The sequence below is a fragment of the Euleptes europaea genome, chromosome 20 (assembly GCF_029931775.1).
Source record: "Euleptes europaea isolate rEulEur1 chromosome 20, rEulEur1.hap1, whole genome shotgun sequence".
Taxonomy (NCBI): domain Eukaryota; kingdom Metazoa; phylum Chordata; class Lepidosauria; order Squamata; family Sphaerodactylidae; genus Euleptes; species Euleptes europaea.
In genome coordinates, this window is record NC_079331.1 from 23,707,439 (window position 1) to 23,721,507 (window position 14,069).

Here is a 14,069-nt window from a genome sequence, read left to right on the forward strand (position 1 = left end):
GACATGGAACACAGGATGAATTCTGCATAAGGACTTGGGCAAGGAGAGTTCCACAGCCACTGGATTAATAATCCGGGAAATGGGGAACAGACCCACATACTTGGCACTGAGTTTATCACACGGGCGGGTGGACCGTAGGTTCTTGGTGGACAGATAGACAAGATCCCCCACTTTGCATTCCATACTGGGGGAGCGATGTTTGTCAGCCTGAGCCTTGTAACGCCATTTGGCCCGCTCTAGATTTTTAACCAGCCATGGCCAGGTTGTTTGAATTGAACGTACCGAATTGGTGAACCGTATTATTATAAGCATACTCAGCAAAAGGCAACAGGTCTACCCAATCATTCTGATGGTAATTAACATAACAGCATAAATAGCATTCCAACACTGCATTCACCGTTCAGTTTGACCGTCTGTTTGGGGATGGAAGGCACTAGACAGTCCTTGTTCTACTCCGACCAATTTGAGAAAAGCCTTCCAGAATTTGGCCACAAAAGTTGACCCCCTGTCCGTCACTATCTTGCACAGAAAGGAATGGAGACGGAAGACATGTGACACAAAGAGGCGGGCCAATTTCAGGGCAGAAGGGATACCTGTGCAGGGTACAAGATGCACCTGTTTCGAAAATAAATCAGTAATCACCTAAAGAACTGTCTTTCCCCCACTAGGGGGTAGGTCTGTCATGAAGTCCATTGCAATAACTTCCCATGGTTTGGAGGGAGTCTCTAACGCTTGTAAAAGTCCTGGCAGTTTGCTCTGAGATCGTTTGGCCGCTGCACATATGGGGCAGCTGCGGATGGAGTCCACATCTGACCACATGCTCACCCACCAAAACTGTCTCCGTAGCAAATGCAATGTCTTGAGAAATCTGAAATGTCCGGCGGTCTTGACGCCATGAACCAAACCCAAAACCTCCCCCCGCAATACTTTCAGAACATACAATTTAGAATCTTTGTACCAAAACTCCCCGCGTTTAATTAGAGTAGCTGGAAGGGTCTGCGAGGACAGTTCCGTTTGATAACTGCGAAGGAGAGTCTCCTTAAAGGAATCAAACAGTCCTTCCACCCCCTCCGGAGAGGGATCGGCGGGCAGACACAGGTGCAGGGAGCGACTGAACGGGGCGCTCGGGCCCCTGCACCTCGGGAACCGTGGCTGTCAGTTGCTCAGGGGGAGGAGGAAGCGAGGCGGGCAGTGCTGCCGGCTCAGCCGGGCGTGGGGCTTCCCCCCCAATCGAAAACGGCAGCGGTGGGGATCGGGTCCGAGAACGGGTTTGTACGGCCAAAGTGGGCAACAGACCTCGTTGGGCAGGGATGAAGAGCGATTCTGTGAGCCGATCAACCTTGGTGGGATATTGGGGAAGTCTGGACAAAGCGTCAGCCAGGAGGTTTTGCTTCCCTGATACATGTTTTAAGACGAATCGAAATTGGGCAAAGAAGTCCGCCCAGCGGACGTGCTTCGCGGACAGCTTGCGGGCCCCGTTAGGGCCTCTAGGTTTTTGTGATCGGACCATACTTCAAAGGGCACCTTGGAGCCTTCTAAAAACTGCCTCCACACTGTCACGGTATGCTTTACCGCAGCGGCTTCCTTTTCCCAAATGGCCCAATTGAGTTCGGATTGAGTGAAACTTTTAGAAAAATAAGCACACTCCTGCACATTAAACACGTCCGTGGGAAAGGTTTGCCCCTGTTCTCTCATGTAACTGTCCACTTGGTGTAGAAAACAGGGCAACGCGTCCGTGGAGCCATCAAATGTCACTCGCAAACAGGGTTGCTTCCACTGCACGACTGGGACCACAGGGGGTGGTGCCGGTGGTTGCCCAGGGGGCGGCTGCCCGGGAGCCGGTTGTACCGGGACCAGCTGCCCCAGGGGCGGTTGCGCCGGGGCCGGCTGCCCCAGAGGCGGTTGCGCTGGGGCGGGCTGCCCCGGAGGCGGTGGCGCCGGAGGTTGCCCTGGAGCCGGCTTCATCAGAGGCTGCTGGCCGGGGGGCTGTTGGCCCGGGACCAGTGCCTGCACAGGCACCACTTGAGCTCGCTGTAGGCGACCGTACTCACACATCAACACGTCCATTTGGTTCTGCATATGAGCCATACGATCCAACAGTTCTCGGTTTTGAAACCTCAAGGCATGGATCTCCTCCTCATCCCCCTCAGTCCATCGGGCTTGGCTGACTCGGTAGTTCATATTCCAGTCGCCCTTCTCTGCGTACAAGTCCTCCTCATCCGAATATTCCTGTACATCAGGAGCAAAGGGGAGCCGTTGCCTGCACGCCACGTCCCGGGGCAGGCCATGTTCCGGAGAGCCCAAAGAAAACGAGGGGAAAGACCAGTCCAGTCCCCCGCTAACTTTTGACCGTGCTCCAGTTCCTTCTGTCGCCTGCGCTCGAGCGGCGGCCGGATCTGCCAACAGTTGCTCCTCCGCCCGCCTACGGTCAGCGAGCACTCGGTCCACCTCGAGTTTGGCGGTGGCGGCAGCCGTCACAATTGGTTCGGCCGCTTGCTCCAAGAGCATTTGGATTTCCTTGTGCTGGCCCAACAGCGATTGGACCTGTTGAGCCAGGTCCACAGAGGCAGGACCGAATTCAGGAGTTAATATCTTTTCGACGTCGGCCGCCATCGCTGTGGTCGGCATGAAATCCACAAGAACCAGGACTGTCCTGACGGCAGCGTTCTGTGCTTCCCGGCGGCATAGGGCGGGATCCGGAACAGTTTGTGGAATGTCTCCCCCCTGAGCCCCCGCCATTGGGAAACAGAACTCAGGCCCTTGAATTGGGGCCGCCAACTCCTGTTGCGTCCCGCGGAGAGCAAGCTCAGCCAACAACTGGGTTAGGAGCGCAAAGTCCTCTTGCGCCAACCGGGCCTCCTCCAGCAAAGTATCTAGCCCTAAAAGGTCGTTGTGGGCACGTAGATCAGCGTCCTGAGTCCTCCAGGGGGTCGCCACTGACAGGTGACGCCACTGATCAATAACCAGCCTGACCAGGCTGGTGGACTCCGCATAAGTCCGCTGTGCCTCCTCCAAGACGGCACGCAGAAAGTCAGGGTCCTCGGGGAGCTCGTTCTGCGCCCCAAACCGAGGAGACGAGTGTCTAGGCAAACCCTCCAGGGCTCCAGCCAAGGTCAACAGGTAAGGATATGACTAGTGTCCTAATGTAAGCTCTAGCCCTGCGGCAAACCCATAAACAGATTCCAGCAGACGGCAAGTCCACGAAAGCAGTTTTATTGGTTAGGATCGACAGGTTTCAGAAGCCATATTCAAAAGGACACTAGTAAGGGGCAAAGGCAAGGTACACAGCATATATGGAAGAGCAAAAGGAGATAACTGGTAACCCAGGCAACCCCCCTCCCAGAGGCAGGAAGGAGTACTTGGCAATTCCCACAGTATGGGAAACTATGAAGACTAAACACGGGGCATAGACTGGCCTTGGACAGAATAGCACAACAGCACCTGGAAGCAGCACAATCAGACTACCGCATACCATCCTCATGGCCTGCTCCTGACACCCAGCTAGTTTCCCAACACTTCAAAATAAAGTTTAAGAAGTTTATTTAAGGGCTTGTGCTCATTACAGGAAAGAAAGGAATTTGTGAGGCAGATAGCACAAAACAAGAAAGCTTCTAGAAATCTCTAACTTCACAGTAATTCTTAAATTCAGGCAACATAGGCACAGGCTTTGCAGAGGTAATTACAAAAGACAAGATTGTTAGGCAAAGGTTTTACCAGAGTTTCCAAAGTTCCAAGCATCTGTAGATTTCAGTATCCAGAGTTTCCGTCAAGCATTTGGTTTCCCCTAAGGGCAAGGGAAATCCCAAAGGAATGATGAAGCCATGAATTGGCCCGCACGCCAAGACATTCATCTCTGTGGATCAGAACAGGTCCATATTTATCCGTTCAATCCCATCAGGTGACGGCGGTCCCCCAATGGAATTGCCGAGAAATCAATAAACCTGTAAATTAATTGGTATGTCATCTCTATGCCTTTGAAGCTAAGGATGAATTTGCATTTCTGCAGCATTGCAAAACATCTGGGCTCTCTCCGGCTCTAGAGATACCAGGCCTCTGGCAGAATTGCCACCTTGGGAACAGATAGCTGTTTGTGATGGCTCTTACAATAGGGAGGCTTGCTTTGAAGTGGAGGAGCAGTATAGGGGTGCCTCCGGCCTTCACACCTTCCCCCAAACTGAAAGTGACTTCCCACGAGAATGGGAGTGACTTCCCACGGGAATGGTTTGCAAGAGAGCTGTTTCGGTCATCAGCTCCCAGAGTTTGATATCAAAACATAGAAGGCCTCAGCCTGAACCAATCTTTGGTAACTAAAAGAAAAGCAAGGCTGCTTTTCTTTACAAGAGGAAGTTTTTTGTGTGAGGCGATTGCCTGGCAAAACACCAGATGAACAACAGGGGGGGGGGGAGTAGCTGAGGACTATTTTAAAAGATTTATTTCTCTTTGTCGGTCTCCTGTGGGCATGCAGAGTGCAGCCCTGAGCCAGCAGCTGGAAGGGAAGGAAGCTGCTGCTGGTGGTCTCGAAGGGTTAGTGAAGGTCATCCAGCCCAGGCCAGCAGGCTGGGCCCGGTCACCCCACGGGGGGGGGGGTGGCACTTGTCCCCTGCTGGTGGCAGCGTAGCTCGAAGTGGGCCTTGGGTCCAGAGGGACGGCTTGATGAGAAACTGTGTGAAAGAGGAAGCTTGGAAACTTCGAACTGAAGATGGGCCTGGAGGACAAGGCAGAGAGCCAGCTCCATCCCTCTTCAAGATCCCCACCACTACCTCACCTTGCTTTTTTATTTTTTATCCACCTTGCTTTTTTATTTTTTATCCACCTTGCTTTTTTATTTCTCATCCACCTTGCTTTTTTATTTTTTATTTCTATATATAACAATGGGAAATCGAAGATATTATCTTTTGTTCTTTTTAAAATTGCTTTATGATTAAATCGATGATATTAGAACTCTTGAAACAATCAGCAATAAAACAAGTACACTTAAATATAATATAATATCAAACAATATCTGGATTAGAATTTTGAGTGCAAAAGAGTACACAGGTTAAGAAAAGGATGAAGGGGGGCGAACTGGAAGTTTTTCTTTTTCTTTTCAATATATAATAATGATGTATTTTCAACAACAACGGGCTGATATGAAATCTTCTGTAACTTTCGATTGTTTGTTGGAAAGCTTATACCGGTATGTAACTTTATGAAAGAAAAAAAAAATCTTCAAAAAAAAAAAAAAAAGATCCCTTCCACTACCACACTTGCTCACTCGCTTGCTTGACCAGATTTCTGCGGCTGCTCCTTGTTCCCCCGATCTCCGTTGCGGCCACTGGTCCCATGACCCCTGCCAGACTCACCAAGTGGCTGTTGGGGGGAGAGGACTTGCCTGGAGGCGGTGACAGCCCCCCCCCCCCACACACACACACATTGTGCTATGATGGGCACGGCTTTCACCAGCCACAAACATACGATCCACAACCTCTGATATTAGAATTTTTCCCATTACTTTCCTGTGTTAGGGGGGGCAGAGCTTCTCCCCGGGGGCTTCTTCTGGACTCCCTTCCTGGCCTGTAACAATGGGTGAGTGTTTTCATCTGAGCTGGTAGGAAAATGGAGCTGTGTTCGGGCACATCTCTGTCGCTGGGGGGGCTTGCTATAAATAGAGGAAAGAAAGAGGGGGAAATATTTTACATAAAAATGTGGAGTGTTTTTTTCCCATTCTGGAAAAGGCAAGTTACTTGGGTTTTTCTCCCCACGCCCATTCTTGCTTCTCCCTCCCATGTGTCTCTTCTTCCCCTCATCCAACCCCTCCTCTGGAAGCCATTATCCAGTGCACTAGCCAGAGAATAATGGTGGAATACCACAAGGCTGCTTATTTGGTCAGTTTCACCTCGAGTATGGGTCAGTTTCAGTTCTCCTTAGGATGGAACAGAAAGGGCTGATTTGCTGCCCTCCCCTTATACCTGTCCTCTTATAGGCATGAAAGCCTTCTTTTGTTTGTTTGTGAGTACAAGACTACTGTTGGAATGATGAAGGTCACAAATGACCTTGCCAGTGTTTTTATGTTCTTATGACTCCTGCATTGAGTTATGCAGAAGCAAATTGGGGGGGGGGGGCGGTGCGTATCTGGACCCCTCTCTGCTTTGGCTGTAAAATGGCCACTCTGTTCAGATCAAATGAAAAAATCCCGCTGCGGGGCTGGTAGGGGCTGGTGACGCATTTTTAAAAAATCACAGCCAATTACAAAGGAGCTGTTTTCAGGAGGGAGGGACTCACATGTGGTTCAGAAGCTCAACATTTTCACTGGGTCTGCATAATTGATCACAAGGTACTCTTGGGATTTCTTTGGGGCAAAAAGCCATTGTGCCTAGTGTTTTGCGAATTCGACTGCAAATACTGTGCAGTTAGAGAGCAGCAGATCCAGCGGAAACAGACTGTGCATAAAAGGCCTAAGTGTCTGACTCACTAGAAGGCAGCTTTATGTGTCTCAGCCCTTCACACCTATCCAAGCCTTTGGAAAAGCCCATCACAAGGTCTCTTCCCCAGGGACACCGGGGTCCAATTGTTGAAATGGAATAAGGGACAAATATTAGAAAACAGCTGGCACTGGAGAAGGAAGAAGAAGAGTTGGTTTTTATATGCCAACTTTATCTTTTTTAGGGAGAATAAACCTGCTTACAATCTCCTTCCTCTCCCCACAACAGACACCCTGTGAGGTAGGTGAGGCTGAGAGAGTTCAGGGAGAACCGTGAATAGCCCAAGGTCACCCAGCTGGCTTCATGTGTACTAGTGGGGAAACCAATCCAGTTCACCAGATTAGAGTCCACCGCTCTTAACCATTGTACCACACCGGAAGAAAGTGGGAAGCCCACAAAGTTTGGTTCCAGGACAAAAACATCATGTGATGAACAGCATACAGGGAAGGGACATCCATTTTCTCCTTCTGTCTTGGAGACATGCGCACAATTGCAGAGTCTGTTCTCCATGAAGAACCCAAAGGCATTCCCCCTAGCTGTGCCAAGGAAGTCAGTCCGACACATTGTTCCGTGAACCAGAGTTTCCACCTCTGCTGCCGTGGGCCTCGTTCCTTTGCTGGCAGGATTCAAAGGGAGGGATTGGTGGAAAGGTGTTTGGGCATCTGATATTCCAGCTTCTCAGATGAAAAAGTCTTTCCAGTCTCCTTGCAGAAGGCCAGGCAACAGCTGAAGTGCTGAGTGTGAGTCCTTGGCCACATGAGATGTGTCTGTGTGTAAGTGCTGTCAAGTCGCTTCCGACTCATGGCGACCCTATGAATGAAAGTCCTCAAAAATGTCCTAACTTTGACAGCCTTGCTCAGATCTTGCAAATTGAAGGCTTTGGCTTCCTTTATTGAGTCAATCCACCTCTTGTTGGGTCTTCCTCTTTTCCTGCTGCCCTCAACTTTTCCTAGCATGATTGTCTTTTCCAGTGACTCTTGTCGTCTCATGACATGACCAAAATACTATAGCCACATGAGATAGCAGAGTAAAAACAGTGGAGAAGACCCTTCTGAACACCTCTCTTATGGGGGACACTTAAATGCCCAACTACAGACTGTTCTTTTTCTTGTCTGAGACCCTATTGCTTTTTGAGGCCCAAACTTGGAAAAGATGGCAGAGCTTCCAGAGGGATCCATGAAGCCATCTGCGGTGGATCACCCTTTTGTCTAGAAGATGCCCAAAAGTATTTATTTACTTTATTTATAGTCTGCCTTTCTCTCTGAGACTTAAGGCAAATTACAAAATTTAAAACAATGCAACAGGAACCGTATAAGATATATAATAAACATTACAATAAATTTTAATTACAAAGTTAGAAAATAATTCAAATAAAAGTATAAAATATTCCGTATTAGAAATGCAAAATCTGGATTACAGAGATCCGAAAACAATGCAGTAAGAGCAAGATAATGCATAAATAAAGTGCTGTTAAAACTAGGGTCGTTGTCCCTTTGTAAAAATGTTCTCCTGAACAATTCTGTTTTACTGCAGCCCAAGGACAGGAGGAGTCAGCTTGTGTTTCAAAGATCATGAAAAGTTATGGTTGATTTCAAAAGAAATGGGTGTGCCACAGCATCGGATTGTTTTAATGCGCTACCTGTACTCTGGACAAGAAACTACTGTTAGGATGGAATACAGAGAAACAGAACGGTTTCCAGTTGGCAAAGGTGTCATACAAGGATGTATTTTATCTCCCTTTCTCTTCCATCTACATGCAAAACATATAAGGAAACTGGATTATGTTTAGATGAAGGTGGAGTGAAAACTGGTGGAAAGAATATTAACAATTTTGAGATTTGCAGATGACACCATATTATGGGCAGAAAACAGTGAAGATCTGAAACAACTACTGATGAAAGTTAGCAGAAAGTGCCAAAGCAGGACTACAGCTGAACACCAAGAAGACAAAAGTAATGACTGCTGAGGAGTTACACAACTTTAAAGTTGATGATAAAGAAATTGAAATAGTTAAAGATTTTCTATTTCTTGGCTAGGTCATCAACCAAGAGGGAGACTGCAACCAAGAAATCAGAAGGAGATCGAGACTGGGAAGGGCAGCCATGAAGGAGCTAAAAAAATCCATAAATATAAGGATTTGTCTCTGGTGACCAAGATCATGATAATGCATACCACAGTATTCCTTATTGCTATGTATGGGAGTGAAAGTTGGACAGTGAAGAAAGCTGACAGGAAGAAAGCTGATTCGTTTGAAATGTGGTGTTGGAGGAGAGTTTTACGGATACCGTAGAACGTCAAAAAGACAAATAAGTGGGTTCTAGATCAAATCAAGCCTGAACTCTCCCTAAGTTAAAATGATCAAACTGAGGCTATTGTACTTTGGTCCCATTATGAGGAGGCAGGAGTCACTAGAAAAGACAATAATGCTACGAAAAGTTGAAGGCAGCAGGAAGAGAGGAAGACCAAAATGAGATGGATAGATTCAATCAAGGAAGCCACGGCCCTCAGTTTGCAAGACCTGATCAAGGCTGTTAACCACAGGATGTTTTGGAGGACATTAATTCATAGGGTCACCATAAGTCGGAAATGACTTGACAGCATTTAACACACACAAGGATGGGTGGAGGACCAGATTAAACAAGGGTGCAAATCTGCCATGAAAATGGGGGTCATAATGTGCTTCCTGTCACTTTTGTTATGCAAATGACAGGTGTATTTTGCCAGTAAATACTGAATTAATTGATGTCTTCCTGATGTCCTCTGGCAGGCCATTCCACAAGGTGGGGGCCACAACAGAGAAGATCTGGGTTGATCTTACCCATTTTGCAGGGTCCTACCTTCAGAAAGGTTTGCTCAAAAGAGCACGGCCGTCGCAGTGGGGTATATCGGGAGAGACCTTCCTTTAGACATTCACCCACCTGTTTCTTTGTAAAAGCACAATCAGTTTTTGTAAAAGTTGTGGTGCTTTTCTAGCGATAAGAGCATTATTGGCTCACCTGGACCAACCTTGCGTGCCCAAGTGCCCTCTGCTGGTGAATCACTTGCTGAAGCTACCATGGAAAAGTCACTTGTTGGCATTTCAGTGGCACTGGGGTGTGTTTTGTATAGTCATGTTTATCATGGCTAGCTTTGGGATTGTTTGGTATTTCAGAAAAGCACAGCGGGGTCAGCTCTTGTTCTGAACGGAACGGAACTGCCAAGGCTCGGAGCAGTTTCCTTCGTAATCAGATGGCCCGAGCCAGCCAGATTGGAAAGTGCCTTTTTACGGTGTGGGTGCATCGCCAGGAAAATGGGATCTCCCTGTTGTATCACTAGGAGGATTTAGGGCACAAGAAGAGCCTGATTGGATCACCCCATTCTGATCCCAACAGCCCTCTGGAAATCTCACCAACAGGGCATGGAGACAGCAGCCGTCCCCCAAAACTAGTATTCAGGGGCATTCTACAGTGGCAGGGCCAGAAAGGATCAGGGCGGGATGTGGATATTCCACAGCTGTTATTTCTTCTGTTATTTCTTGGACCACCATTAGAGCCTAGGAGGCCCAAAGTTTCCATGTGTTGCTTGAGCTGAAGGGCAGGGACATGATCCTGCATTCCCAGAGAGACAGTCATTGATCAAGTTTGTTTCAGAGGGCAGCCGTGCTCGTCTGCTGTACAAGAGCTAGATTTGAGTCCAGTAGCACCATAGGATGGGTGTGTGTTAAGGGTCGTCAAGTTGCGTCCAACTTACGGCAGCACTATGAATGAATGACCTCCAAATTGCCATGTTTTTTGTTTTGGATTGTCTCATCATAGGGTTTTTGAGGTAAGAGGTGATCAGAAGTGGCTTATCACTGCCTGCTTCTGGGTTAGCTGTAGTGGTGCTGCCGTGGTCTACGAGAGATCCTCCGCCAGTGTCACCTTCCACTGCTGCTGCTGCTGCCCAGTAGCTGCCCTTCAAGGATTCCTCCGCCTCCCATCCCCATTGGAATGGTCTGTTCTCTTCTGCAGATGTAGCCATTGATCCCTGAAGGGGAGGTGGATGCATCTTCGTCTGGTGTCTCAACTGTGACCATCCCGCCCTGAGTGGCTCTGCTAGAAATTTAGCCTTCCTTGACAGAGTCTAAACCCCTGACGGTGTTGTTCCCAGCTTCACTGACGTACACAAACCCCCTCGTTGTGTTAAGGCGTGCATCCAAGAGAGACCAATCTTAGAAACCAACACGATTTTGGGGTATGAGCTTTCAAGAGCCAAAGCTCCCTTTGTAAGAATAATAGTTGTGTGATTTTTGTGGAGTTGGTATTCAATGATTGGCCTGTTTTGTTTCTGTGATCGTAAGAACTGTAGTGGACATGTGGAATGAGGGAAATCTAGACCAATGCAAAGAAGATGTTACATTCGAGTCTAGTAGCACCTTAGAGACCAACTAGATTTTCAGGGTATTGTCAGGCCTTTGCTGTTATCAGGAGTAAAGGCTCTTGACATGAGTAGGCTACAGTTTCTGGCTACACCTCAAGTCCTTTGTTCTCATGCCTGTAAACTCTGTGTACAGTTTCGCCCGTCCTGTTTTCCACAGCTGCACTAATGTTTAGTCTTCCTTCCTGGGAATCGCCTATCTCGGGGTTGCTTAGCCATGTTTACCTTCACAGCCTGTAGTGCTTTTAAACATGTAACCTGCCTATGTTTCGCCATTACTAGCCTCACCTGCCCGTGGGCAGTCAGCTCTTAAATCTGCCTTTTGCTCCCAATAAAGTCTTACTGCTTCAGATCTACCTGTCTGGACGAGTTTGCTTATGGGATGCTAGGGACAGACGCCTGATCCTGACAGGTATGAGCTTTCGAGAGTCAAAGCTCTCTTCATCAGCTACCTGGTATCTAGTCGTTTAGCAAGAAAATCTAGCACTAAAGGGGACAGTTCTCAGAAAGGGGAAAGGAAGGAAGGAAGGAAGGAAGGAAGGAAGGAAGGAAGGAAGGAAGGAAGGAAGGAAGGAAGGAAGGAAGGAAGGAAGGAAGGAAGAAAGAAAGAAAGAAAGAAAGAAAGAAAGAAAGAAAGAAAGAAAGAAAGAAAGAAAGAAAGAAAGAAAGAAAGAAAGAAAGAAAGAAAGAAAGAAAGAAAGAAATGCTGATCTTCCTCCTGGCCAGATTAGCTAGGGATTCTGGAGGATTTTTTTTGGCGGGGCATGGAGTAGGGGGTCACTGGGGATGTGGGGGGGGGGAAGGTAGTTGTGAATTTCCTGCATTGTGCAGGGGGTTGGACTAGATGACCCTGGTGGTCCCTTCCAACTCTATGATCCTATGAAAGAAAGAGAAAATGGAGGGGGAGGGAGAACAGTTGTGGAATTAACTCCAAAGTGCTGAGCTGTAGCCCACCTTTCATTGATGTCTGATTTGATCTTCTGGGCTGTAAGTTGGCTGCCAGCAGTCCAACCGGTGGGATCCTGGGCAGGGAGAAGCTCTTCCCAGAGCAAGACTTTGAAGGTGTGAGACCCGCAATGATGAGAAGACTCTGCCTCAAAGGAATCTGCTGTTGATAATGTTAAAACTGATTTCCCGACACAGATGAAGAGTGGAAATGACTTGTTATGGCAGCACCGAGCACCACTAAACCTTTGAGGGGTTCAGCTTCAAAGCAGCCGTCTTTGGTGACGGACCTCCTCGCCTGCTAGAATTTGCCTCCTCTCGGGTGGCTTCTGCCTCAGTCCCCCTGGCCCCCACTCCCAATCTGTGTATGACGTGGAGCCCAAAACTGCAGGGCCCCAAATCCTGCACCCCAGACTAGGCTGCCTCCACATGGAGATTTTTCTCCAAGTGACTTTTGTTGCTACGATGAATGCAGAAGCCTCCACAGTGGCAGCAGGTCATCCATGCAGCAGTTTCTCAGCCCCTCTTCTGGGAAGGGGCCATGGCTCAGTGGTAGAACATCTGCTTGGCATACAGGAGAGGCCTGTGGGCTGACTCAGTATAAGGCACCTTCATGTTTCGTACTTGCGCCCCCCCACACGCACACACACTGGCTACCAGCCACAGTGACTATATGGAACCTCCACATACAGGGGTAGCCAACTTCTGAGTGCCAGTGCTGGGAGATGGCATCGGGGAAAGGCCTCAGCTTCTGTGCCCTGCTTGTTTGGCCCTCCAGGGCAACTGAAATCGGGTACTGGGCTGGATGTGCCACTGCCCCGATCCAGCAGCGCTCTTCTTATTGAAACCAATGAAAATGAATAATGGGAATAAGAAACCGGTGGAAAGGCAGCATAGAAATGTTTTCAATAAAATAAAGAAAAGGTTGACAATACAGAAAAGGAATAACCCACGTTAAGCCAAAAATGAACCAGACTTTTTTTTGGGGAGGGCGGGGTGGATCTGGGATCTGGGTGGCTGAAGTTGCCCACTGTTGCTCTGTGTCAGATTAAATGGCAGATCATGAGAGGGAGGACAGGAAGGGCTAAGTCAGTGCTCAGCTCTTCTGGCCCTTTCTTACATGCCCAGGGAAATGCCGATCACCACTTTGGGGTCAGGAAGGAATTTTTCACCAGACTAGATTGGCCAGAGATCCTGGAGATTTTTTGCCATCTTCTGGGCGTGGAGCAGGGGTCTCCGGGGGAGTGCAGAGGGGGGAGGTAGCTATAGTTTTCCTGTATTATGCAGGGAGTTGGACTAGATGACCCTTCAGGTCACTTCCAGCTCTGTTTTGATGTTTAATAATTGCAAAGAATTGTAACACAGCCTCTTCTGTAACAGTCCAATTCTTCCCATTTAAATCCCGTTGTTGGGGTTGCAGAGGTGTTCACACTGCCTCCTGGTGGTCATCAGGAAAACAGCGTATTTTAGACTGAGGTGATATGATAACCATCTTCAAGTACTTGAAGGGCTGTCATATAGAGGATGGTGCCGAGTTGTTTTCTGTTGCCCCAGAAGGTCGGACCAGAACCAACGGGTTGAAATTAAATCAAAAGAGTTTCCATCTACATTAGGAAGAACTTTCTAACAGTTAGAGCAGTTCCTCAGTGGAACAGGCTTCCTCGGGAGGTGGTGGGCTCTCCTTCCATAGAGATTTTTAAGTCGAGGCTAGTTGGCCATCTGTCAGCAATGCTGATTCTATGACCTTAGGCAGATCATGAGAGGCAGGGCATCTTGGCCATCTTCTGGGCATGGAGTAGGGGTCACTGGGCGTGTGTGGGAGGGAGGTAGTTGTGAATTCCCTGCATTGTGCAGAGGGTTGGACTAGATGACCCTGGTAGTCCCTTCCAATGCTATGATTATAACATCAGATTTTTTCCACACACAAAAATGAATCTGTAAAATACCATCAGTATAAATGTTTCTAAACTAGAGACTAATGATTTTTTCTTTATAGCAGACAACTGGCTTAGCCCTCCAACTGTTCGTTTTTTACTTCTTTTTTTCCTTGCTTTAATTTTTTTAAACAGACTGGCCGGATTGAACCAAACTACCCCAAGGTCTGTGGCCATCAAGGGAATGTCCTCGATATCAAGTGGAACCCTTTTGTTGAAAATGTCATTGCGTCCTGCTCGGAAGACACCTCAGTAAGTAGAAAGCCATTGAAGTGCCTGCCTGGCTAGGAAAAAACGAAACGCTGGAAGGGGGGGGGCAAAGGCTTAAAACCCA

The 14,069-nt window shown here is 48.1% G+C and overlaps 1 protein-coding gene across 1 annotated transcript in view; it reads left to right on the plus strand.

Moving 5' to 3' along the window:
• Window positions 1–14,069, plus strand: part of CORO2B (coronin 2B) — a 71,944-nt gene that overhangs the window by 39,801 nt on the left and 18,074 nt on the right. The window contains exon 3 of the mRNA XM_056865698.1: window positions 13,871–13,987. Within this exon, the coding sequence (XP_056721676.1) occupies window positions 13,871–13,987 (117 nt within the window). The remainder of the gene's footprint in view (window positions 1–13,870; window positions 13,988–14,069) is intronic.